General features: G+C 48.8%; 1 protein-coding gene across 4 annotated transcripts in view; it reads left to right on the top strand.

Moving 5' to 3' along the window:
- Kcnip1 (potassium voltage-gated channel interacting protein 1) overlaps positions 1–23,994 on the top strand; it is a 378,331-nt gene that overhangs the window by 141,071 nt on the left and 213,266 nt on the right. Inside the window, exon 1 of one of the 4 annotated variants that reach the window (XM_052759012.1) lies at positions 13,987–14,458. The exons of 1 other annotated variant lie outside the window; for it this stretch is intronic. In XM_052759012.1, coding sequence (XP_052614972.1) covers positions 14,398–14,458 — 61 coding nt within the window. In that variant the 5' untranslated portion in view covers positions 13,987–14,397. Of the gene's footprint in view, positions 1–13,986; positions 14,459–23,994 lie in introns of those variants that run through there. 2 more of the 4 variants (XM_052759015.1, XM_052759014.1) reach the window with 2 other exon arrangements.

The following is a 23,994-nucleotide window of genomic DNA, read 5'->3' as shown; positions in this document are numbered from 1 at the left end:
ATTGTGGCCTTGCCCCATTACCCTTCTCTCTGCACCTGCATATATCAAACCCACTTCTTCACACTGCCGGGGTCCCTGCTCCCACAACCATCTGCCAAGTTTATGAACCCCAAATACTGAAATTGAAGGAAACGCTTATCCTTTTCAGAATTTAGGCTCCCAGGCTCCAGAAAACAGGAAAAAATGTCAGGACTGGTCATGGGTGTGTGCCGATGCCTGCAATACAACCATGTATGTGCAGGTGTGTAGTAGATAGTGATCAATAGTGAATGAATGGATGAATGGATACGTTGCACAATGGAGGATGATTTCTCTTGAAGAGGTCAAGAGAAAGTTGCCTGGTGCAAATCCTCAGCCAGGATTTATATTCCTGTTTACATATGGAAACCTCCCTCATCACTAATGGCCTTTGGGTTCTGTCATGATCTGTGTCTCCCACCTTGAAGTGACCTCTGTGTGCTGACTCTAAGAAAACACTTCCCTAGACAATTGCTAACCACTACTTTGGACAATCTGGCTATGATACAATAGCAGTCATTTTCATTCCAGTCTGAATTCCATATTAGTGCCAACGTTCTCATAAAAGTCAACAAAGGAGGAACATTCTGGGGCAGAAGTCATTTCACGTACCCATGATGCTATGCCTCACGGAAAATGAAGAGCAAGTTTAGTCCAGCTCTAGAGGGAAAGTCATGGATGTGAAATGTCTCAATACTCTAAATCATGCCAGGATCTTCCCAGATCCTTAAGTACTCTATTCCTCTTCCTGCTGATGCCAGAGCATCTGTGAAAGGAGAGGCCAAGTGAGACATACCCAGACTCTTTTAGTATTGGGTAGGGTAGCTCCATGAGAGACCTTTAAAGTAGAAAGTTCACAGATAACTGATAAAGGAACTATTTATTAAAGGATTATATTGAGGAGAACAACTCATTACTACAGGATAAGGCAAATCTGTCGCAGAGCCCTGGAAGATCAAGAGCCGGTCCCATACTGCTTCCCGCCACCTGAATTCCACTGTCCAAAAATTCAAGAGAGAGACATGCTCCTCAGGTCTTAAGCTAGCTAAGAGGCAATGCCCTAGGGGCTGGTACCCCAAGGTCACGGGTGAACTGAATCCCCACTGCAGACCTTGTTTTCCAAGAGCTAATGAAAAATTAGCTCTTCCCCTCTTAAGTTGCTTTGAATGGACATTTTATCATCTCAGTAGGGAAAGTGATATAATATAGAAAATGGCATGGGAAGTGGGGCTGTTGCTGTGATAAACCCAACTGTGTAGTTCTTTGGAAATATTTGTGGCTGCAACATGGAAGTATTTGGCGCTTTAGGCTAGCATGTTGAAAGCAGAGCCTAATGGGTCATTCTGTTGGGAGCCTGGAATATAGAAATGCTGAGAGAAACATGGAAAATGGTGACTTGAATCAAGAAGTTTGGGAAGGGAACAAGAGCTCTGTTGGGAAGCAGGTTAAGGACCATTTGTGTGATGTTTTGTTAAATATATATGTATTGACATTATTCTGTCCATGTCCTGAGAACTTGCACGAAGTTGAATTTAAAGAAAATGGACTCATTAATTTGTTTGATAGAGAAAATTTCAAGACAGGGAAACATTCAGGCCGTGTTATGGCTCCTGTTTACTGCACTTAACCAGGTCTATAGTGAAAATAGTATAAAGTTTGGCACACTAAAAATATGTGGTTTGCAGCATCAACTAACTAGGGCTCATAGGGGCTCACAGAGACTGAACTGGCAATCAGGGAGCATGCATGAGACTGATCTAGGTCTTCTGCATATATTTTATGGTTGTGTAGCTTGGTGTTCTTGTGGGACTCCAGACAATGGGAACAGATGGGGCTACTGACTCTGACTCTTTTGCCTACTACTCTTTTCCTTCTACTGGGTTGCCTTATCTAGCCTTAATATTGGGGGATGTGCCTAGTCTCATTGCAACTTGATATGCCATGTTTGGTTGATATCTCTAAAGGGAAATGGATCTAGGGGAGAGGGGAGGTGGGGGGAGGGACTGGAAGGAGAGGAAAGAGGAGAAACTGCAGTCAAGATGTAATATATGAAAAAAGAACAAATTAAAATAAAATGCACAGTTTGTTGAGGAGAAGAGCTTGAGCAAGTTAAAAATTACAGGCAAGAGAGCTGCAAAAGAGGCTATAATTATTAAAGATCAATGTCCTACCTTATTTGGGGAGAGTAGGAGTTTGCCTGGGGGTGGGGCATAAGATCCCACCCATCAAAGACTCTACCTTTTTTTTCTTCTTGTTTCGAGACAGGGTTTCTCTTTGAAACAGTCCTGGCTGTCGTGGAACTCACTACGTAGACCAGGCTGGCCTCGAACTCACAGAGATCCACCTGGCTCTGCCTCCCAAGTGCTGTGATTAAAGGCATGTACCACCACTACCCGGCAAGGGTATAACTTTTAAAAATGCAAATTTATTTGAATAGAGAGAGCTTGAACAGAGAATTCAGCTGGAGGAGTTCTCTGTTCCTTGAAAGCAGTTGCCTAGGGAAATGTTTTCCTAGGCTCAGAACACAAGCTGCTAACCTATGCTTAATTAGAATCAGACTCTATCACCTTCCTTTATGTACTAATCCCTATTCTTCACCCTCCTAAGAATTTAACAGAAGTTGGTTGCATCACCCATATGGTACTGGCATTACTATAAAAGATGAAAGATTATGGGAGGGCCACAGAGATTTTTCTTCATGGCTTCAGAGAGCAGCTGAGATCGGGCAATGTTTGGCAGAGTTGGAGTCCTTATAAGGAGTCCCTCAAAGGTCACCATGTGAAGCTATGAGGGTGAGACCATGGAGTCCCCAGGATGCTGGAGATGCCAGAACTGTAGGATATCTACTGGGGCAAGCTGTGGGCATGGAGTGAAGCTTATCTGTGAACAAGGTCGTGTATGCTACAAGCAGCAGATCTGGAAGTAGGGGATAGAGCTAAACCATTTGGAGCACAGGTGATTTCATCAGAAGTTCCTCCCTGATGCTGGATGGATATGGAACTGCAAGATTTGGTGTTTAACCAGCTGGGTTTTGGTGTTGCATTAGTCTAACCATTCCTTGCTATAGTCTTCTATTTTGGAATAAGAATGTTTGCTCTGTGCCATTGTATAGTTGAATTGTAACTTATTTTTAATTGTATAGGCGTTCATAGTTAAGAGATCACTTGCATCTTGGAAGAGACCCTACATTTATACTTTTAGACAATGTTGAAAACTATTATATATAGGTATTATATATTGTTAAATATAGGTGGTTTTGGAGTTGGACTGAAATGCATTTTACATTATGAGATGGGCATAGGATGGGGACAAAGGATGAAATGTTATGAGTTTAAAGTGATATGTTTGAGTATCATGTTGACAAGGGGTAGCCTTACAGTGTTTTATATTGATGTCAACTTGATGGGACCTAAAATCACCTAGGAAATAAAACTATGGGCACATGAAGAATTTTCTTGATTAGGATAACTGAGGTAAGATGACCTGCCCTAAATGTTGGAAGCAACATTTCGTGAGCTGGATCTTGAACTGAATTAAAATAAACTGAATGATGGCATTCGTCTCCCTCTGCTTCCTGACGGCAAGTGCACTGTGGCCAGCTGCCTCAAGCTGCTGCCACCATGATAGGCTGGTACTAATAGTCCAAAGAAAATCTTCCCCCCTTTAGTTGCTTTTGTTGGGATATTTTACAACAACAGGAAAAAATAAAAAGGCAGTATGCCACCACAGGCCCAAAGCACAGCAAACCTTTAGTCTTCATAAATTGGTTTTCTCAGGTATTGTTATGACAGAGAACTGACTAACACAGGTTGCTACAGAAGCTGGGAAGATTCCATCCCCAGAGCTTTTGGAAGATCCAGTTGCTTCTGGTTGACTCAGCCCCTCATTTCAATCATGAATCATGGGCTTTATTAAGCCACTCATGATGTTTGTATCTGCTTTCTCCAGCTGCAGGTCTGGGAAATCCATAAATGGGATTCTTGATGCACTGTTGCTGGCCCAGCAGGCTCTTCCTATGAGTTTGAAATAGGCTGACTCCTTTAGTGCTGGGAAAAGGGGAGATTCATGAATGAAATCAGCTGTTGACACTAGCCTTTGCTTGGTAAATTCTTGCTGTCTTTCAAGGCTCAACTCAAACACCTCTTTGGAAGGGTCTTGCCTAATCCATTTGCCCTCTCATTTTTCTTTCCTAAATTAAATTATATGCCCCTCCTCTAAGCAGATGCCACCTCTTATCTGAATGCCATTGATCTATCTCTGTCTTCAAATGTCCCCCTCAGGACTGTGAACTTCTTGAGGGAAAGGCTCATGCCCTATCTTACCTCTCTCTGCATCTTTGGTCAGGGCCATCCCAGGACAAGTGAAGCCAAACAGGACTCCAAGCAGGACCCCAAGTAGACTAGATTGCTGGAGGAGGAAGTGGTTAGGAGGTCACACATCACAGATGGCAGATACCCCAGAAACTGGAAGTGTGGGAAGCTCTCTGTAGGGATCTGGCCTCAGGTTGTTTGCCTTCCTAAGCCTCCTCTCACTCAGTATCATTAATTCTTCAGGAACTATATCTCTTCTACATTGCACACCAGGCTGAATGTGAGGCTCTGCCTAGCAGTCCCCCATCTGGAACAGCCCTGTGCTGTGGACATGAATACTAATGCACCACGAAAATTCCAGCCCAGAGGTGAGCCCAGGACTATCAATGAGCAAACTTCAGCACCAGAATGAACCCAACACACTCAGATGTTCTGGGTCAGCTCAGTGTAAGATGGAACAACAGAAACCAGAAAGAGCCTAATGGGCAACCATTGCCAAGGCCGTCTTGTGGAAACAAGGAAGGGAGACTTCACATAAAACACACAGAGGAGAGAAGCAGTCTGGACTCCCATGCCTTCTGCTCTGTCCCGCAGCTCCTGGGGGAAAGGATGATCTCAGAAACACAGGTAGCAATTGTTCTGGGGTTGTTACAGCTGCTGCATCCTCCTCCTACCCCATCCACCCCTGCCCATGGATGTGCTGGGCCATGTGCATGGATTCTATGTTGTCATCCAAGACAAAGGCTTTCCCCAGCCACTCTTTTGTGATGCAGGAGAGCCATTCTCATGCACAGGAGGACAAGTGCATGCCTTTGTCACCCCATTTCTCCCCAATGATGCAGTTACCTCCCTCTTTCTCTCTAGCTCCATGTTCCCCTTCTGGTTTCCATCTGGTTCCCATCTGAGTAGAGAAGAGCTTGGGCCTTGAAAGCAGACAGAGCTGAGCTCAGGGCCTCACTCTGTAGATCATGTCGGGTTGATGTCTGGGGCAAATGCCATCACCAGCCTGCATCTCAGTTTGCTAATCTATGAAAGGGAGAAGAGAGCATTACCTGCCACCGGGACACTGCTGGAATCTCTGATTACTCTGATGTGACAGCAATGTTGCTTTGCCTATTTCACAAATGGCTGAACTTTAATTTCTGTTCCATGTTCCCATTTCTCTCAGTGATGGAGAAATCTCAGTTAGTTCAAGATACCTGGTCTCCAACATCGCCTGTATATCTGGAGTGGGCTTATGGAGCACTACAGTAGAGGCGGGCTTCAACTAGATATTTGTTGGCTCCCTGTGACTTCTGAGCCATCCACTCTCTGGCTCAAGGGTGTCATTCTTCTCCTTGCCAGATTCACCCAGAAGGGACAGATCAAGACTCTCTTACTTCATGTAGGCATGAGGCCAGCATCCATGCAGTATTTCCACAGAGTCTGGAGTTGGGAAGTCACTCTAGCCATATCCAATCTTTGGGGTTCTTCTCTCAGCTTCCATATCCCCCTGAAGGCTGTGCTTCCAACATGCTAAGCAGGTACCAACCCCCAGGCTCCTCCTGAGACTGTCAGTGATGAAATCTCCCTCTGCTTCTTGCTTACTAACTGATAATAGATTGTTCCAGGCCTTTTATCTCATGCTAAGCCTCTATGAGTCCAAACCCAAGAAAGTGACCCACTGTTTCTACGTCATGTCAGCTCAGGCATTAGAAGCCATGGGTCTCAAACGTGGATCTGGGTATGTGGTCACAGGAAATAACAAATTCCATGAATATCTCCCAGCTTTATACTGCCTTGTTTTAGCAGACTTTGTCCCTGAGTCAGGTCTCAGCCCAACAGTGGCAGGAGTCCTACTATTCCTCCGCTGAGGCTGCTTTACTCCCAGGCAGCTGGGTACACTGGGAACTGGAGCATGCTGACAGGTTTAGTGCTGTGGTGGGGTGCTGGGTGCACTCATCCACTTACAGCTGGCATTATTACTAATCATCAGGTCCTCTGGCTGCCTCTCCCTCCTCCCTTCCCTGATCTCTTCCTCCCGGGTCTTCATTTGTAGACGCTGTGGAAAGAAGCACATCCTGCATGTGCCCTGTGAGGCTGGGGACACAGCTGCAGCTCCAGAGTACTAGGTGGTACCCTGAGAGTGGGACCTGTCACTCAAAGGGTCCAGGACCCTGCACCCTCACTTGACTTCTATCCTTCAGCTCTGAGAAAATGCACCATATCTGCCCGTCCCCAGCGTGCTTCTGCCTCCCCAGAGGAAAAACAAGTTGCCAGAGTGGCAGGAGGGAAGTTGGGGACTTGGGAAGCAGAAGGACTGAACTGCAGGGCAGCTCCACCCCTCACTTCCTATATGACACTGGGCAGGCTAGCACCCTCTCTGCACCTCAGGTGCCTCGTATACTAAATGGGAGCTGATGGAAGCGCTGGCCACATGGGGCTATTGGAATGATTAAGTGAGGTTGGGCATGTGACTGGAACATGGTAAGAACTCCAAGGAGGGTGGCTGCCCTCATTAAAGTCATGATTGCATAACCGGAGGAGAATGATGCCAGGGAGCGAACACATTTGTCCAAGGAGAGGAGAGGGAGCCACACGCCGCACACATTTGAGAAAGACAAAGATTCTCGGCACAGTGATTGCCTGCCATGAAGCTCAGTACCACAGGTGGAGAAGGGAAGAGGACCCATGGCCTCCCTCATCTTCGCCCCATCCCTGCTCAGAACCCGATCCCTGACTCTCCACTCCCTCTGACTCTTACCCCCTGGGTGTGTCTCCTCTACCCTGACTCTTACCTTCCTAGGCTGACCTAGGCCTCTGACTTCGGTGGTCTCAACTTGTACTTACCCTAGGCTTTTGAGTGGGGCTGTCCAGTGGCCAGAGTTAGGCCTTGCATCCTGGATGGCACGGGTAGAGAGAGAGGATTCTGACAGTTTCCAGGGGATGGCTGGGATGTGAAAGTTCCTTGTCAGCTTTTCATCCCCTGAGACTGTGAGCAGTATAGTAAGCACAGACCTGTCAGCCTGAAGGCAGGCTCGGGCAGTGACAAGCAGAAGGCGCTCACTCAGCACCCTCACTCTATTGTGACTGATAACTGAGGAAGGTTAGCACCAATGTTAAGATGACCTTGAGCCCTGAAGCCTTCCAAACCCTCCATGGAAGCCCTTACATACCGCCCTCAGCCAACCCTAGGAGTTATCATGCTTATTTTATCGACGTGCACACGGGGCCTTATGAAGATGAAGTCACGCAGCTCAGAGACAAATGGATCGTGTCCCTTCTTTCTTCCATGAGTGGAGTTTCTTGACCCAGATATCCACAAATGTGTTTCATGGGAGAGCCATGGATTCTGTACTGTGTGAGTGTGTGCCCGTGTACTTGTGCCTGTTCTAGGGGGATAGGTCTGCAGGGTCTCCTGATACTCTGCTGTTTGAACAGATTTGAGTCCACCCATCTCCCCCCACCCATCCCTGGACAGCCACCCCATGGAGGTCCACGAAGTGTCTGCCCTGTTCCTGGCGTAGTGTGGGCACCAAGCCTCTGAGCTCCAGGAACCTCCCCTCCCCCGCAGGATCGGGGTAACTCAGCACTCCGCTGCGCTGCTGCCAGAGCCTCAGCTGCGTGGGTGGCTGCACTCTGTCTGAACTCACCCGGCCTCGGTGGAGGCTGTGCCAGTGCTAGAGCGTGAAGGGGGATCCCTTGGGGCAGTGCAGCCGTCAGGACACGTGGCAGAGCCTGTGAGTTTGGGTGTCCCCAACCCCCTCCGCCCTTCCTTCCCTTGCAGCGCACATTAGTCCTGCTCCCAAGAGAACATGATCAGCTTCGACAGATGAGGCCATGCTTGATGCACAGGGACACAGCCTGAGAGGATGCTCCTCCTGAGCCCAAGTCCTGTTCAAAGTTCTCTTCTTTTTCCTGAGGAGACAGAGGAAATATAAGCAAAAGGGACCAGCAGGGGAAACTGAGGCACAGGGTGATGTTTTCTAAGTCAGGCTTGTTCCAGAGACCCCAAGCATGCACTTTGATAATCATAGTCACTTTCAACTTCACCCCGTTCCTGACACTGATGTTGCCAGAATGAAAGGTGGGGAGGGGAGCTCCCCAAGGTCAGATACTTTGCCCAAGGTCACATAGCAAATCTGGAACTCACAACCTGACTTGAAAGTTGCAGTCACTTCCCTGACCTGTGAAGCTCTATGGTGCCTGTAGCATCAGTCTGCACAGGACTATCCTGTGAGGATCCTCCTGCCACCCCAAGCATCCTTCTTTCCTTTCAGCATGACCTGAGATTGTGAGGAACTGACCTGCTGGACGGACACTCTGCAGCCACACACTGGCAGCTGTGTGAGCTCAGAGATTCTTGCTTTTTCTTACTCAGTGTGGACTCGTGTGATCAGGAGTGACAGGCCAATGATGCTTAGCGAACATGTACAGAGTCAATGACTGAATAACCAAATGAGCCCCCAAGTAAATGACAATATACCCACTGAGTGCTTTGGAGAGGGGACCAATGCTCTTTCTCTTTATTGGTCTTGACCAGTCCTCAAGCCAACCCATGCCATGTGTCAGATGAAGAAGTGGACACCCAGAGACACATTTAGGAGAAGGGTCTTGACCCCAGAAGCTAAGTGATAAAGCCATCTTTCCATCTTGAGTGGTGTCAGGTTGAGTATCTGTGGACCTGAAGAGGCTCTGGACCAGGTTTAACTTCATGGGTGGGGTGGGGCTGTAGGCAAAGCAGGAGCTTCGGCCTTTGCTTTCTAAGACTCCCAGTCTATTTGAGGAGGCCCGACTTATGCATGCAGAACATTTGGGAAGTGGCACAAGGCAGCAGTGAGCACAGCCCCGAACTGCACATGATCAGGTGCCAACCTCATTCTCTGCCTTCACTAATCTCAGTCTTTTAATACCAGATGGGGACCCCAAGAATAGATTTCCTACCCGACAGATGAAGAGCCACAGACGGAAGCCACGGGGAAGGCTGAGGCTTCCTCAGTTCTGCATCCATTAATGCAGCGCCATGCCTGGCCCACAGAGGCAGGAGCAGCAGGTGCCCTCGATCACAGGCTCATCTCTGTGTTAGGCACCTACAGAGGGCCTTGTGAGAAGCATCTCACCAACCTCAGAGAAAGTACTCATCATGCCCAGTGCCACACAGCAATGGGAGGGGTGCGTCCAAACCCAGCACTACCAGCTGCCACACTCCAGACACCTCGTCACTTCTGATGGTGGTGGGAGGAAGTGCCATTGACCGGATGGGTGGGAAGATGAGGCTGAGGGAAGAATGAGTCGGAAGGAAAGGAGAGGGGGATGAAGAAAGGCGAGGTGGACAACAGAGGAATGAAATGAGAAAGGGAAGAGAGCAGGAGAGTGGCCAGAGGAGGAGAGAAGAAGGGGCTTGATGTTAAGTACGCTCAGACAAGCAGCTACACAGACCTCTGACCAGCCCACCCTTTCCCCTGAACAGCCTCAAAGGAATGCCCTAACCCTAATGGAGTACTATTTGGAAGCTCATGTCTGAAGGCAAGCCTTGTTTCCAGAGCATGCTGAGAGTGTAGTCTGGACATGCTCAGTGTGACTCAGGCATTAGGGGCCTGTCTCTTGCAGGGAGTCCACAATCAAGACCTAAAGTCTGGTGGGGTCTCCATCTTTGATCGGAAATGGCCACTGGATCTCAGTATGTACACCTGTCTTTGTGCATGCAGGAGACATGGAGTGGATATGGTATTTTTTTCTGAGAGAGAGAGAGTGTGTGTGAGAGAGACAGAGGGAGGGACATTGGAAGGGAGAGAGAGAAAGAGAGAGAGAGAGAGAGAGAGAGAGAGAGAGAGAGAGAGAGAGAGAACCAGAGTTTTACCCTTGTGCCCTCATTCAACCTGAATTATTTTCCTTGAGATTCAGTCTCCAGATGCAGCGAGGCTAGGGGTTACAACTATAATGTAATGAATTTGGAGCACACAAAGATTTAGTTCATGCTAGGACATGAGAAGGAGTCAGAGCTGGAAATGAGGTACACACAGGCAAGCTCATCTGAAAAGTAGAGGAATGTGCAGCACTGAAACTCTGGAAGGATCCAGTAGGATGAAGCTGTCAGGGTAGCCAGTACTTCTGTCAGAGACTGCAGAGCTGGTAGCCCCTGCAGCCAGAGTGACTGATGGCATGCTCCTTCAGCAGCCCCTGGGCACATCTACCCCACATAGTTTGCTGTATGTTGCAAGTCTCAAGAGGCAGGAGAGGGCTGCTTTTGCCTCCCCTCTTTCTTGTTCCTCGTGTTCTTCTCCATGTATTCCTCAGATTTCTTTGTGAACATCTCCCGTGTGATGTCTGTTCTTCTGTTGCACAGTGTGAGGTGTGTGTGTGTGTGTGTGTGTGTGTGTGTGTGTGTGTGTGTGTGTGTGTGTTGTTTATCTGCAGATAATACCTACCCCTTAGAGTAATATCGAGACTAAATGGGCTATTGTGGGTGTAGCTATTTGGTTGAGGGTAGATACATCACAAACGGTTATTGAATGAGTGAGTGAGTGAATGAATCTTCACTTGAGAAAGTGTGCTTCTTAAATGGTCAAGAGCAATCTAGAAATCATCAATTTTTGTTGATCACTGAGTATGGTGGTTGGAACGAGAATGGCCCCCATAAGCTCATATATTTGAATTCTTGGTCCCTAGTTGGTGGAATTGTAAAGATTTAAGAGGTTGTGTTCTTGTTAGAGGCGATGTGTCACAGGAGTTGGGCTTCGAGGTTTCAAAAGCCCACACCACTCCCAGTTAGCTCTCTCTGTCTTGTGAGTGTGTTCATCAGAATGTAGCTCTCAGCTACCTTGCCTGCCTGGTTGGCTGCCTGCCTGCCTGCCTGCCTGCCTCCCTCCCTCCCTCTCTCCCTCCCTCTCTCCCTCCCTCCCTGCCATGAAGGGCACCGACTCACCCTCTGAAGCTCTAAGCAAGTCCCCAGTAAATTCTTTCTTCCATAGGTTACCTTGGCCATGGTATCTCTTCACAACAACAGGAAAGTGACTAAGACACTGAACAAAGAAAAGTCCTTCCTCCCATTTCCCTTCCTCACCCCCTTCCACACAGAGTGGCTGCTCCATGTCACCAGCAGCTGAACGGACAGGGTAGAGCTAAAGCAATCCGTATTTAAAGCCAGACAGGAAAAAAGGACAATGAAATCAAAGGTTGTAAGGTAGGTAAAGAAGCCTCAAGCGCTATGGAAACTCCAAGGAGGCTCCCGCTGGGGGCCAGGAGCGGCTCTGGTGGAGATGAGATACATCAAAGTCGGGCAATGTATCACCAGATAGAGAAAGGGATGAGGAATAGTCTAGGCAGAGGATATGAAAAGGCCCTGAGGCAGGGCCATAGAGGGCACTTTTGGGGAATAGTGAGGGCTTGTGTGGCTAGATCCCCCAAAGGATGACCAACAGAGAGGGAGAATTGGTGGAGGAAGCCAGGCTACAAAAGGCTCAGCATGTGGGACTTCCTATTGGTGACTTCATGTTATTCCCATGGCTCAGAGGCAACCAAAGGCAGCACCTGTAGAGGAGCTTAGCCACATTAGGTCTGTTAAACAGAGAGATCCCCCTGTAGGCTGCTTCTTCAGAGGACTGGAGCGAGCAAAGGAGAGTGGCATCCTGGCCTTTGGTCACCTCTCAACTACCGCTCTGCTTATGGGCATTCAGATCATGTGACTAGCAGAGCCATGAGGAGCAGTTTGTTACACCTCCATGTGACATTCCTGAGAGACAGGCAAAGACCCTTGGGGCAGCACCAAGCTCTCCTCAGCAAACACCCCCACTTTGTTTGTTGAGTCACACTAGACTAGTTATCTTCTGGAAACCCCAACTTCCGTCTTTCCTCTCCTTCCCCAGAGGACAGAAAAGAGGCAGGAACCAGCTCCTATGTCCATTATCATCTAGCCCAAAACATCTGGTGGAGAGCTGTGGCTTTGAATTGGGTGAAAGTCAGGCCAGACCTTTTCAGCCTAGAGTCCTAGTGCCCTCAGCTGCCAACATGAATGACCCTAGAGACTACAAGACAGCCCTGGATAATGAGTTCTAACCCCAAGTTCTGATGGGACAACTTTAGACAAGTTCCTCATCAGGGACAAGCCTCAGTTTCTCTCCATGGTGGTAGCAGGCCTGACTTAACTAGCCTATGGGACTTCTGTGGGTGTCACGTGGGTGACGTGGTGCCACAGTAAGGGGCCATGCAAATGAAAGGAGCATACCGTTCTGAGCACACCTTTCCTGCTGCCCCAAACAGGACATGTGTTGGAATTTGAGCAAAAGTTAAGTGCTGTGGAGGTGAAGCATGCTACTCCAAGTCCCCGGGCCAAGTTGCAGGGCATGTGTGGCCCTGAAGGGCACCTGATGGGCTGGGTGAAGAGAGGTAGTTCCTCATTGGTCATATATGCCTGGAGTCAGACTGCATTCCTGTATGTGCAAGTTTATGTGTATGTGTGAGAGAGAGCTGACGGCTTTTTGCACCATGTACACATACGAGGGACTTGGCTGGGGTCTCACAGATGCACCCCATGGGTGTAATATGGTTTTTGAGTCTGTCTGTGTGCAGCATAGCAGTGTCTGTGTAGGCTTGAGGGACCTGTGCCCATATGTTCATGGTAGTATATATGTGTGCGTGTTTATGAAGCCATATGTTGAGGGACACTGTGAGCTCCAAACACAGCATGTGTCTGTGTGATGCCGAGGAAATGACTGGACAGGGGTCTGGGAGCAACCTGGCTTGGGGATTCTCAGTGCAAATGCTCATGGAATTCTCAGCTGATGTCCGGACAGACAGGACAGGACAGACAAAACAGGACGGACAGGCAGCTGGGCTGGAGAAGAGGAAATTCCTGAGCTTTCTAGGGAGACACCTGCCATCAGTTGCCACCAGGAGGTGAGGCCACAGATCCCCATCATAGCCTTTTCATTGCAAATCTGCAATGGGACTTGAGTCCTTGTCCCTTGAAGGAGGAGGTCATGGGAGGGAGACTGCTTTCTAAATTCAAGGGTTGTCCCCTGAGGCAGTGCCACCTCACTGTTCTGACTGCAGGTGAGTGAGCAAACGGAGAGGGGAGGGGGGAGGGGCAGCAAGGGCCTCTCCCCACTTCCTGTCACCAGAAATGAGCCCCGGCCTTGGGGGACTCTGCAGGTCCCCAACACCTCCTGGAGAATTTAGGGGAACCCTTCTTCCTTGGTGAGGTAGACTTTCCCTACTCCAGGAAGGCAAGCAGTGGTTAAATGTGATTTTCTCTGAAGTCAAACGAAATCTCAACACCCTCCAACACACACACACACACACACACACACACACACACACACACACACACACACACACACACACCTCACACTCACACACATTCAAGTTCATCCTGGGGACCACCTGCTGACCCCTTCCCAAGCTGCACCCACTAGCCGGGTCCCTGACTGGGTCTGTCTACCCAGGAGGGCATTCCCGGTGTCCCGCACAGGCAGAAGCAGTGCGGTGCAGGCAGCAGGGCCGGGTCCCCACCCCGCCCCTCCTTGGTCCCCGAGGCTGCCTCTGCCTCCCCACTCGCCCGGTGCGCAGCCGGGCTCTGCTCCGCGCCAGTCCCCGGCGCTGTTCATTCATGATTGGTACTCGGCCCCCTGAGACCCAGCCCGAGCGCGGGGCGGAGCGGCCGGGCGGCAGCAGGGGCGGGCGGAGCGCGGCTCCCGCACCGCACGCGGCGCGGGCTCGGCAGCCTCGGCCGGGCGGGCGCGCCGGCCCCGTGTCCAGCACCAGCCAGGCTTCGGGGCTCGGGACTCGGGGCTCGGCCCTCGGCGAGGCCAGAAGCTCGGCTGGGTGCCCGCACTGGGGGGCGCCTGCGAAGGCTCCAGCGAGCTGCTGGCCCTGGGAGTCAGTGCATGTGCCGGGCTGAAGACAGCAGCAGCCAGAGGCTCCCGGCACCCTGGCTCTCTGAATACCAAGCTGCAGGCGAGCTGCCCGGGGCTTTTTGCTTTCTTGCTTTTCCTCTCCTCCAATTCAGAGTGGGCAATCCACGTCGATTTCTTTTCAGGGGAGGGGAGAGGCAGGGCCTGGGGTCCCAAGTCTCACACAAGTCTTCGCTACCATGGGGGCTGTCATGGGCACCTTCTCATCCCTGCAGACCAAACAAAGGCGACCCTCTAAAGGTAAGCACTCTGTCCTCCCCTGTTTGTTCCCCTGGATAGGTTTGGGAGTACTGGGTGTTGTGTTGGGATGCAATGTCTGTCTCTTAGTTCCAAATCCCCTAACCATGAAGGTTCTGGACAGCCTCTTGCATCCAAGGAGTAAGAACCTCGTGGGAGGGTTGGTGTGAACACCTAGGGGCAGCAGTCAGGGTGGGCGCTGGGCCCCATCAGGGGCAGCTGGACCCTTCTCTTCTGGGGAATATATGGGAGCAAGACTAGGCAGATTCACAGGTGGAGAAAGCTGCGTTCTCTGGACTGGGTGGAAATGTTGGGAGGCTCTTCCCGCTCCCATGAGGGCTGACGTTGGTGCAACCTCGAGCATCCAGCAAGGGTGCTTACACTCATGCATGCCTCCTTGGGAATGGCCATGCTTTGCCAGGTGCTGATCTGGGAGTCTAACCATGAGGGAGACAGTGATTTTCCTGTCCACCCTTAAAACCTCTGCAAGCCAAAAGGAATCAGTGACGTCCAGGTGGTGAAAGCCCCAGGCGCAGGCCCACAGGCGCAGGTCCTGGGACACAGGGAGTCTGCATGAAAGAACACAACATGGTTAAGGTGTGTGAGCTGCTAAGGTCTGAGGACTTCAGGGGAATGGAGAGAGCTGTGAAGAGGTAGCTTGGGAGATGGGAAGGCAAAGCTCACATATCCTGGGATCCCCCTGTCAGGAACCTGCTCTACCGCTGCCTTTCTCCTGCTGAGGCATGCCCGTCACCAGTGGGACAGTTTGTCAGATGTCCACGTGGAGTTGGGTGACCTTGTTGGGCCAAGACTCACAATGCAGGCTTCTTTTTCAACAGACAGAAAGTTGCTTAGAGGGGTAAAAAAAAAGACTGGAAACAATCAAGAAAAAGATAATGATGAGCTTGGTTTGCTTAATGCTCAAATGCCATTGCAGATAGCAGAAGGATTCTAAATAGTTTCACACTCAGCTGTTCAAGTGCTGATGTTTAACATATTCTGACTACAGGTGGAGGCACAATATCCACCTTATGCTAGCTAGTGACCAGAGCTGTATTAGGGTGATAGTGGGCCCCAGCATACATTGAGTGTCCTCATAGGACCCGTTGCATCCCATCTTGGTTAGGATTATCCATAGAGCTACCCAGGAAGAAAGGCTCAGGCTTCTGGTCTAGTCCTGAGAGACAAGCTGAGTGAATATCATGGAAAGACATCTGCAAGTGCAGGTCCCAGGCGATGAGCCCAGGCGGCATGACAGACCAGAATCGAAGTGGCTTCTGCTTATTTGTTAAGTTCTTTGCCCTGCAGGGAAGGCACTGATGCCATTCAGCAGCCCAGAGAAAGGCAGGTCTGCAGACCTTGGCCCAGGGTCTTGGTGCTCTGAGCTCTGCCTCTCCTGGATCCCAAGGTGTTGCTTCACTGGGATAGTATTCAACAGCAAATCCAAGTCTCCTCTCCCATCATGAAGGGGATGATGGAAGAGAGCATGAGGTCCTACAGGTCGTGGAGGGGACTGTATGGCACAGTTAACTTAGGTTTCTTTTAAAAACATCTACAATGTCTGTATCTCGTTGAGAGGCAGGCAGACATCACAGAGAGATCTGTGGCTCTAGAATCCAGTGTAGTGTAGGTGGGAATCTCAGCCCTGTCACTTCAGTCTTGGACCTTGGGCAAAACTCACTCCTATAAGCCTGGATTTTCATATACATCAAATGGATGAGATTGCTACTTTCCATGAGAACCTGGAGGAAGTGGAGGGAGAGAGTACCTCGTCTCATATACTGTGCTTTCCGAAGCCACTACAAGAAACTGTAGTAAGAACAAAAGGATAGATGAGTGATGGCCATGGAGATGCATAGAGCTGTGGGGCTCAGATGTTACCCTCTACTATTCCAGTCTCAGTCCCAAATCCAGGTCACCTGGGGTCAGCTCCTGCAGGATCCCAGAGGCAACAGAACTTTCTTCTTTCTCCTAGGAACTTAAGAAAGAGGAGAGTGTGTCAACTGGCTGTGTGTGCCGCGATGGAGTGCCTGGCACAGTGTTTTATCTGAACATTCTCATTTGATCTTTATAAGAGTGTCTGTGGCTCCTGGGAAGTCCAGGCTCACCGGGTGGATCCCCAAGTCAGCCCTTCTATTCAGAGCAGTCGACATCAGCTTGAGCTGCCCACAAGTGCAACTGTACACCTTTCCTCCAAGTATTTGCCCTAGAACAGAGTCCAGCCTCGCTGTCTGTCTTGCCCATCAGATGAAAATCAGTAAAAGACGCTTCTAAGGGAGGAGGCTTAAGGATATGGACAGGGCTCCACCGGGAGACTGATGGTCAGGAATCCTATCCAGCCCTGGCCACTTCCTCCTTTCCGTGTTTTGATCTCTGTGAATGGGAGGCAGTCTGTGAATATTTTTTCAGGTTCCATTTGGTGCTCAGATTCTAAAGGTTTTATTGTTGGTGCTGTCCCTGGAGCCATTGCTCTGATCTCTGAGATGTCAGACTCAGGTCTAATTAGATGCAGTCAGAAGAGGGTGGTGGGGATTTTCAACAGAAGAATCTGTCTCCCTGCTGGGTTCAAATCCAGGCTCTACCACTCACTAGCTGTATGACTAAGCCTTGTTTTCTTCCACTGTGAATCAGGGACAGTAGTGGTTACCAGCTTAAAATAGCTGTTGTGTCGCGTGCATTTTGGGAACGATGGAAGGCAAGGGCTTTGCACAGACCTCGCTACGTGGTCAGTGGTCAGCAGTCAGCAACTTTTAGGTCCTGTTCAGTGTATGGCTGTGCTGTTCAGGCCATCAGAATACCCAGAATAAGGCTCTCCTGCAAGCAGCCTTTCAAGCCCTTTCAAACCCTGGACAGGTAAGCTGGACCAGAAGCCAGGCACCGGGATGCTGAGCCTCTGCTACGGCCCACTAACCTCTGCACTGTGGCTGATCGTGAAAGCACCACAGCTGACTCTGCTACAGCTCCAAGTGCTTAAAAAACAACTTGGAAATACAGGCACAACTTTAAAACAGGACGGCAATTCAGTGTGATTAGTGTTAGGAAAAGAATTCCTGGGTTGCACCTAGCCCAACCTTGTGCTTGGAAAGCACTCCCCAAAGGCAGCAGAAACCTAAAGTAATTTAAGAGCTTTGCCACTGAACAAAAGCATAGCAATCACTTTCTGTCATCTATTTGGGATCTTGGTGTGTCTTTAATTGAAAATGAGAAAAACCTTGTCTGGGAGTTTCAGGCCCTGTACCTAGTCCTAGGTAGTTTCTTTTGCCAAGTTTCAAGAACGCTTCCCCCCGACCCCCTCAAAGACTCCACTTTTAGGTTTGAATGTGTGAGAAAGGCTGACTAGAGAGAGAGGGCTAAGCAAAGAAGCCTGGAGGTGCAGCTGAACCTCTGTGGGAATCAGGAGACTCCATGAAAACACTAGATCAGCCCCATCCAGCAGAGACTTCCCTGTTCGCAGATAGCCCCATGGTGCTCAGGGGACTGGGCTCCAATTCCTCCGCGATCAAGTACAACATTCAGAACTTTGAGAGTCTGAGCTTTAGACTTCCATGGTGCCCACTGAGTCACTGAAAAAAATCCATGGCTATCAGATGATTTTTATCAGGTCACATGACAAGACAGAGTCAAATAAGAGACTGGTCTTGTGGGTCCTAAATCGGAGAGCCCTTTGGAGGACTGGAGAGGCATAGAATTCCCAATGAGCCTGGCCTTGAAGTGGATGGGTGAGGTGGGGTGTTACCTAGGCAGCCCTGGGAGGCAGCAATGGGCAGAGAGTCATGAAGAGACAGTGGACACAAATCACATCAGCCTGGGCTCAGAGACCATTGCCAAATCCCTTTGCCTTAGAAATACCCTTCTCTTCATCTCTGAAAGGGGAGTACCAAGCAATGGACATACGTGTGCCATGGGCTTTTCTCATCTCAACATCTCTGTCCATCATTTAAGCTCTGGAAGACTCTTTCCCCCAGTCCCTATCTCATTTACTAATTCAAATTCTACCCAAATTCCAAGAACTCACTCACCTGTTTCTATATTCAAGAAGCCTTCTCCAAGCCTCAGAGAGAAGTGACTTCTCCCATCTGAATTCCTAACATTTTAAAGGTGTACGCTCTCCTGACTCACAAGTCATGCTTGGAATCAGACAGTCAATGGAGGCCTTAGCCCTCCCCCCATCACCATAGTATAGGCTTCTTGGGGGCCAGAAATGTGTCTGAGTCATTGTTCACAGTGCCTGGCTTGGTTCTTGGCACACAGTTGGTACTCAGTAAATATTTTCCGATGGAAGCTATGAACCATGAGATGGTTGGTCTCTCATAATTTCTAAGAATTGCAGACCCCACAGGAAAGGTTAGCTTACCACTGGAATTTCAGTTAGCAGCCCTCTGCCTGAATGAATTCTGTTATTTGGTCTGTTGGCTTTGCATTAGCTTTGTCTATGAAGTGTACTGAATCTGTTTACCATTCAGCAAGGAAGCACTGAGAGCAATGTTTCCACTCTGCCACTTCTGAGAGTCACAGAAGGACTGGGGAAAGGGACGGACTGCTGCCTAAATTCAGAGGTGCATACAGTCCAGTTCCAGGGAGATGGCGAGGACTCAGACCCCTTTGCCTGCCTGAAAGGACTTTGCTGGGTAAATGCTTTATAAATGTGGGAAGGAGTAAGTGAGTGTATCCCTTAGCAGATGAGTGAGTGATGGATGGTTGCACGAATAAGAGAATCAATAAACGAGAAAAATGAATGAAGTAGCAAGTAAATAATCAAATGAATGGCAGAGGATGATTGAATAAGTGAGTACGTGATTAAATGACTGTATCCATAAATGAGTGAATGAATGAATGGATGGGTGCATGAGTGAATGATGATGTCCTGGGAAAACTGTAGCAGAAGACTTTCTTTTTTTTTTTTTTTTTTTTTTTTTTTACGAAGAACAGTAATGATTGTGCTGCATAGTTCCTGCACCTAAGCATCTGTCTCAGTCCATGGCTGCTGCTAACAACACAAGACCATAGACTGAGTAATTGGAAGAAAAAGAGCTTATTTTGGTCCACAGCTCTAGAGATCTGAGGTGAAAATAGCCCTCTGGTAACTGGTAGCTTTCTTGTTGGTAGAGTCCTGAAACACATGGGGTGTCCCAGGGTGAGAGGTACCTTTGGGATTTCCTTTCTTCCTATAAAGCCTCCAGCACTCAATGATGGGGCTCCACTCTGAAGACCTTATTGAATCCTAATCACTAACCTCCCAAAGGCTCTAAACACCAGAGTTCAATTTCCCACCCTCTTAATACTTCCTGATGGAAATGAAGTTCTCACATCAGCTTCAGAGGGGCGGGAACCATAGCAACCCCCACAGGAAAGTGTGGAGGAATCAAAGGCACAGGAAACTTTAGTGCAGAAAGTTAGAAGCAAAATGTATAGGAAGCACCTTCTAGAACACGATACAGAAGGGCTTGGATGGGGGGAATGGGGTTTGGTTACCAAATAGGTGTGTAGTGTCTGTAGGGAAAGTGGAGAGAGAGGAGCATGTCTCTGGGCTTCATGCTTTTGTGAGGACTGTCTCTGGGCTTCATACTTTTGTCGGAAGGAAGGTAGGGATTCTTCTCCAACATCACCTCTTGTTTCCCAAGGTCAGTGTTACCTGGTCTACATGTCCACCCATTCATTTGTCCACTTGGCCAATCCCCATAACTATGCTCTGACATTGCTCCCTGGTGTCTGTTCTGCCCAAGGTCAACTCCAACTTCTGCACCTCCTGCTTCCTGTTTGGTTTCAAACCTGAGACAAATGGCTGAGGTGCCTACTTAACACATCAAAGCAAGCGTACCTGGCCTCCAGGTTCTCTCTGCATCCCTCAGTCCCTGCCTGTTACAGGGTCCTCCTAGCTGGCATACACTGCTATATCCCCTACCCTAACCTTCTCCACGGGCTGGGCTGCCCTCCCCTCAGCTGCCCTTCCCTGTAAAATCCAACCATTTTGGTTACCCACTCCTTTTGTGCCTTTAGGCCTCCTGGCTGCTGCATCTGGTCCCCCTTTCTCCTCCCTGCCCCCATATGGCACAGCTCAGTCTGGTCATGTCCACTCTGGACTCTTCCAGATGTTCCTGCCTCTGGCTATGCTCTCCCACATATCTACAATAAACTTCCTCCTTCACCACACCTAGGGCCAGCCATGTCCTTTCCTTTCCTTTCCTTTTCTTTTTATTCCTTTTTTTCCCCCAATCTGGTGATGAAACCCGGGACCAGTCAAGTTTCTTTTCCTTTTTATTTTATTTCTTTTTTTCATTCTCTTCCACCTCTATCCCCCAGTCAACTGGTGAACTCCTACATATTCTTCAAGCCCCAACAAAAATCATCCCACACTCCTGCACACAGAGCACATCTCCCCCTTCTCTTATTCCACATGGCTATTGATGCTGTAACACACACACACACACACACAAAATCATGCACACATTGAGGCTATTATAATGGGTGTACACAATTATTCCTCTGCCTGGCTCTCAGGGACTGATTCTTTTTTATGTAAAGTTTTTTAAGTATTTTTTTTTAATTAGGAAATTTTCTATTCATTTTACATACCAACCACAGATCCCCTCCTCTCCCAATATCAGGGACTGATTCTTATTCCAGAAACCCCATCAACCCTGACACCTGGCCTAGACTTGATGGATGTTGGTTGTGTGGAGGAAAGAATGGATGGGATGGTGTGTGTGTGTGTGTGTGTGTGTGTGTGTGTGTGTGTGTGATGATGATGACTAAGGAGCATGGGAGTGCAGAGAAGAAATCCAAGACCCAAGTCTGTGCCTGGGGAGAAGCCTGCAACATTCTGCATAATGGTCCTGCAGCCGATGGTCCCATTCATCAGGCAGGGAAGGAACATAATTAGAAAGGAAGAGGGAGAAAGAGAGACCAAGGGTCCTGGAGCTTTCAGAGAAGCTAGTTTCAGCTCTTCAGCTCCCTCCAGGTGCTTTCTTAAGTAGGTCACCTTCCAGAAGTAGCCGTAGTCAGGTGGGATATTGCTCTTTTCCCATGTGCTAGCTAGCCGTGACAGCAATACTTTGGATTAATTCTTATTATTCCAAGTCCTATTAAAAGCCTGTTCAGAAGCAAGAGAGAGACCTCATTAGAACCAGAGTGCCAGGAGAGGGGTGCGTGATGGCTAGGACCACGGGATCAAGGTCACAAAGGCTTTCCCCTTGTGTCACCCTATTTGTAGGGGTGCTCTACAACGTTCAGCTGTGACCCCTGATTTTATACGGTCACTGACATTCTGAGTCATTTCATAGCCATTCCCACCTATGGGAAGTTGTCAAGTTGAGTTGGTATCAGAAATTCCCAACCACGAGGTATGAAAACATAGATCAGCTTCCAGGGCCAATACTAATACCAATAGCACCCCAAACTGACCCAGCCTCTACCAGATGCCAGGCACCTTGCTCTTCCCGACCCTGAGTTGCTTTACCTTAGCTGTGCAGGACAAGACGCTATGGTGGTTTCCATTTTGCAGGTGAGGAGACTGAGACTCTAAGAAGGGAAGTGCTTTACTGGGGCCCTAGGGCCAGAAGACAGCAGAACCTGGTTATGGTCAATGGCAGAGTCCAAGGTCTGAAGGCCCATGTCAGTCTCCTCCCTCCTGGCCTCATAGTAGGAGCCTGGGGGACTTAGGGGGCAGTCAGAACAGGGGCCTGAAAATAGGCAGTAGTGTTCAAGGAGAGAATGAATCAGCCTTTCATTAGCCATACCGCAAGGGAGCCGCCTGCAGGCTCCAAGAAAAACCCCCTTAGCATGTCTCACGCCACCCCGATCTGCTTCCATTTCATCTGACACTGTGAAAGCTGGAGCTGGAAATGATTGGGGGCAGAAGGCCAATTAGCAAATTCATTAATAAGATTAAACCTCTCTCCTCTAATCATTTATGCGAACTAGATTTTTCTTCCTTTGTTACAGCAATCGCGGCCTGTCAGGGAAGGATCAAGCAGCCATTTAAGCATCCTTAAGTCGGTGAGGATCTCAGAACCCCAGTACCAGGCAGCAGATTCAGGGTTTCACGTGATCTAGATGGGCAGGAGGGTTTAAGCAGTTTATGAGTGTTATCCATGCAGAGCAGGCAGATGCAAGAGACTGATAAACATTTGCAAATATACAGCAAATGTATATTTGCTTCTCTGCTAGTCTTTTCTCACTCAGGCACCCTGAGCTCAAGTCCGATCACATATATGTATGTGGCGCAGTTACCACGAGCACATACTCAGGGTTTTGTGGTTAGACAGACCTGAATTCTCTGCAACATACTAGCTTCATGACCTTGGCCAGGTCACATTGTATACGTAAGCCTTCATCTCCACATAATCTAGAAAATTGGGGCACTGATAGTAATTCCCTTCAATATTGAGAATTAAGTGTAATAATATGTTCAAGGTGCTCAGCACAGATAAAGAATACAAAGTAACTCATTACTCTCTCGGTTTGCCCTGGTCAAAGCATGGCCTCACACCAACAACTTCACCCCAGATAGGAGTTTTCAGGAATGCAGAATCTCAGACCCCAACTCAGCCCTAGAAAATCCTAAACTGTGTGTTAAAAAAAAAAAAAACAAAAAGCCGGGCGGTGGTGGCGCACGCCTTTAATCCCAGCACTCGGGAGGCAGAGCCAGGCGGATCTCTGTGAGTTCGAGGCCAGCCTGGACTACCAAGTGAGTTCCAGAAAAGGCGCAAAGCTACACAGAGAAACCCTGTCTCGAAAAACCAAAAAAAAAAAAAAAAAAAAGATTCCCAGATGGTTTGTACGCCCACTGAACTTTGAGAAGCAGTGGACCAGAACACACATTACAGAAATATATAGGTTACATGACCTAAGGTGATGCATCAAGCTGGAAGGGACCTCTGGAATCTTCTGGCTCAATCTTCTTATTATAGATGATAAAGAAGAAAAAGGAAAATGCATTGTCCATAGTCACGTGGTTTGACTGTCAGCCCATCTGACTACCCTGGCTCTGCTTATCTTCATATGAATCATTTCATCCCAGCGTCCCGAGATAAGCACTTCTGCAATTGAGGTTTTCTTTCTTTTTAATAAAACAGGAGTGCAGGACTAGGCATATCCATTAATTTTTAGAACTTTACTTATGCATATATGTGTGTACCTGTGTGAGTTTATGTGCTCCATGGGCATGGAGGATGCTGGGGAGGCCAGAAGAGGGTGTTGGAACCCCTGGAACTGGAGTTACAGCAGGTGGTAAGCCACCATGTGGGTGCTGGGAACTGAACCTGTTAGTCAGCCAACCAAGAGGATGAATCCTGATTCTAGCTGCTGATAAAGCTCATTAGCTTTATCCCCATGTTGTCTGCTACCTGAAGATGTGATGGGGAGAGATTCTGAGCCTCTGTCCATCTTGTTTCTAAGACAGAGGTCAAAACAGAGTCTGGTGGCTTGCAACTAGAGACTTCCCTGCTCAGGAGACAGCATTGAAAATACCCAGAACCTCCAATCAGGCTGGCAGCCTGGATGTGTGTGCAAAATCTTTGAGTTGGGATGTGAAGCCGGAA

Source organism: Peromyscus californicus, unplaced genomic scaffold (genome assembly GCF_007827085.1).
Source record: "Peromyscus californicus insignis strain IS unplaced genomic scaffold, ASM782708v3 Scaffold_3__1_contigs__length_106647218, whole genome shotgun sequence".
Taxonomy (NCBI): Eukaryota; Metazoa; Chordata; class Mammalia; order Rodentia; family Cricetidae; genus Peromyscus; species Peromyscus californicus.
The sequence above is the reverse complement of the archived record's forward strand: the minus strand, read 5'-3'. Positions and strand labels throughout refer to the sequence as shown.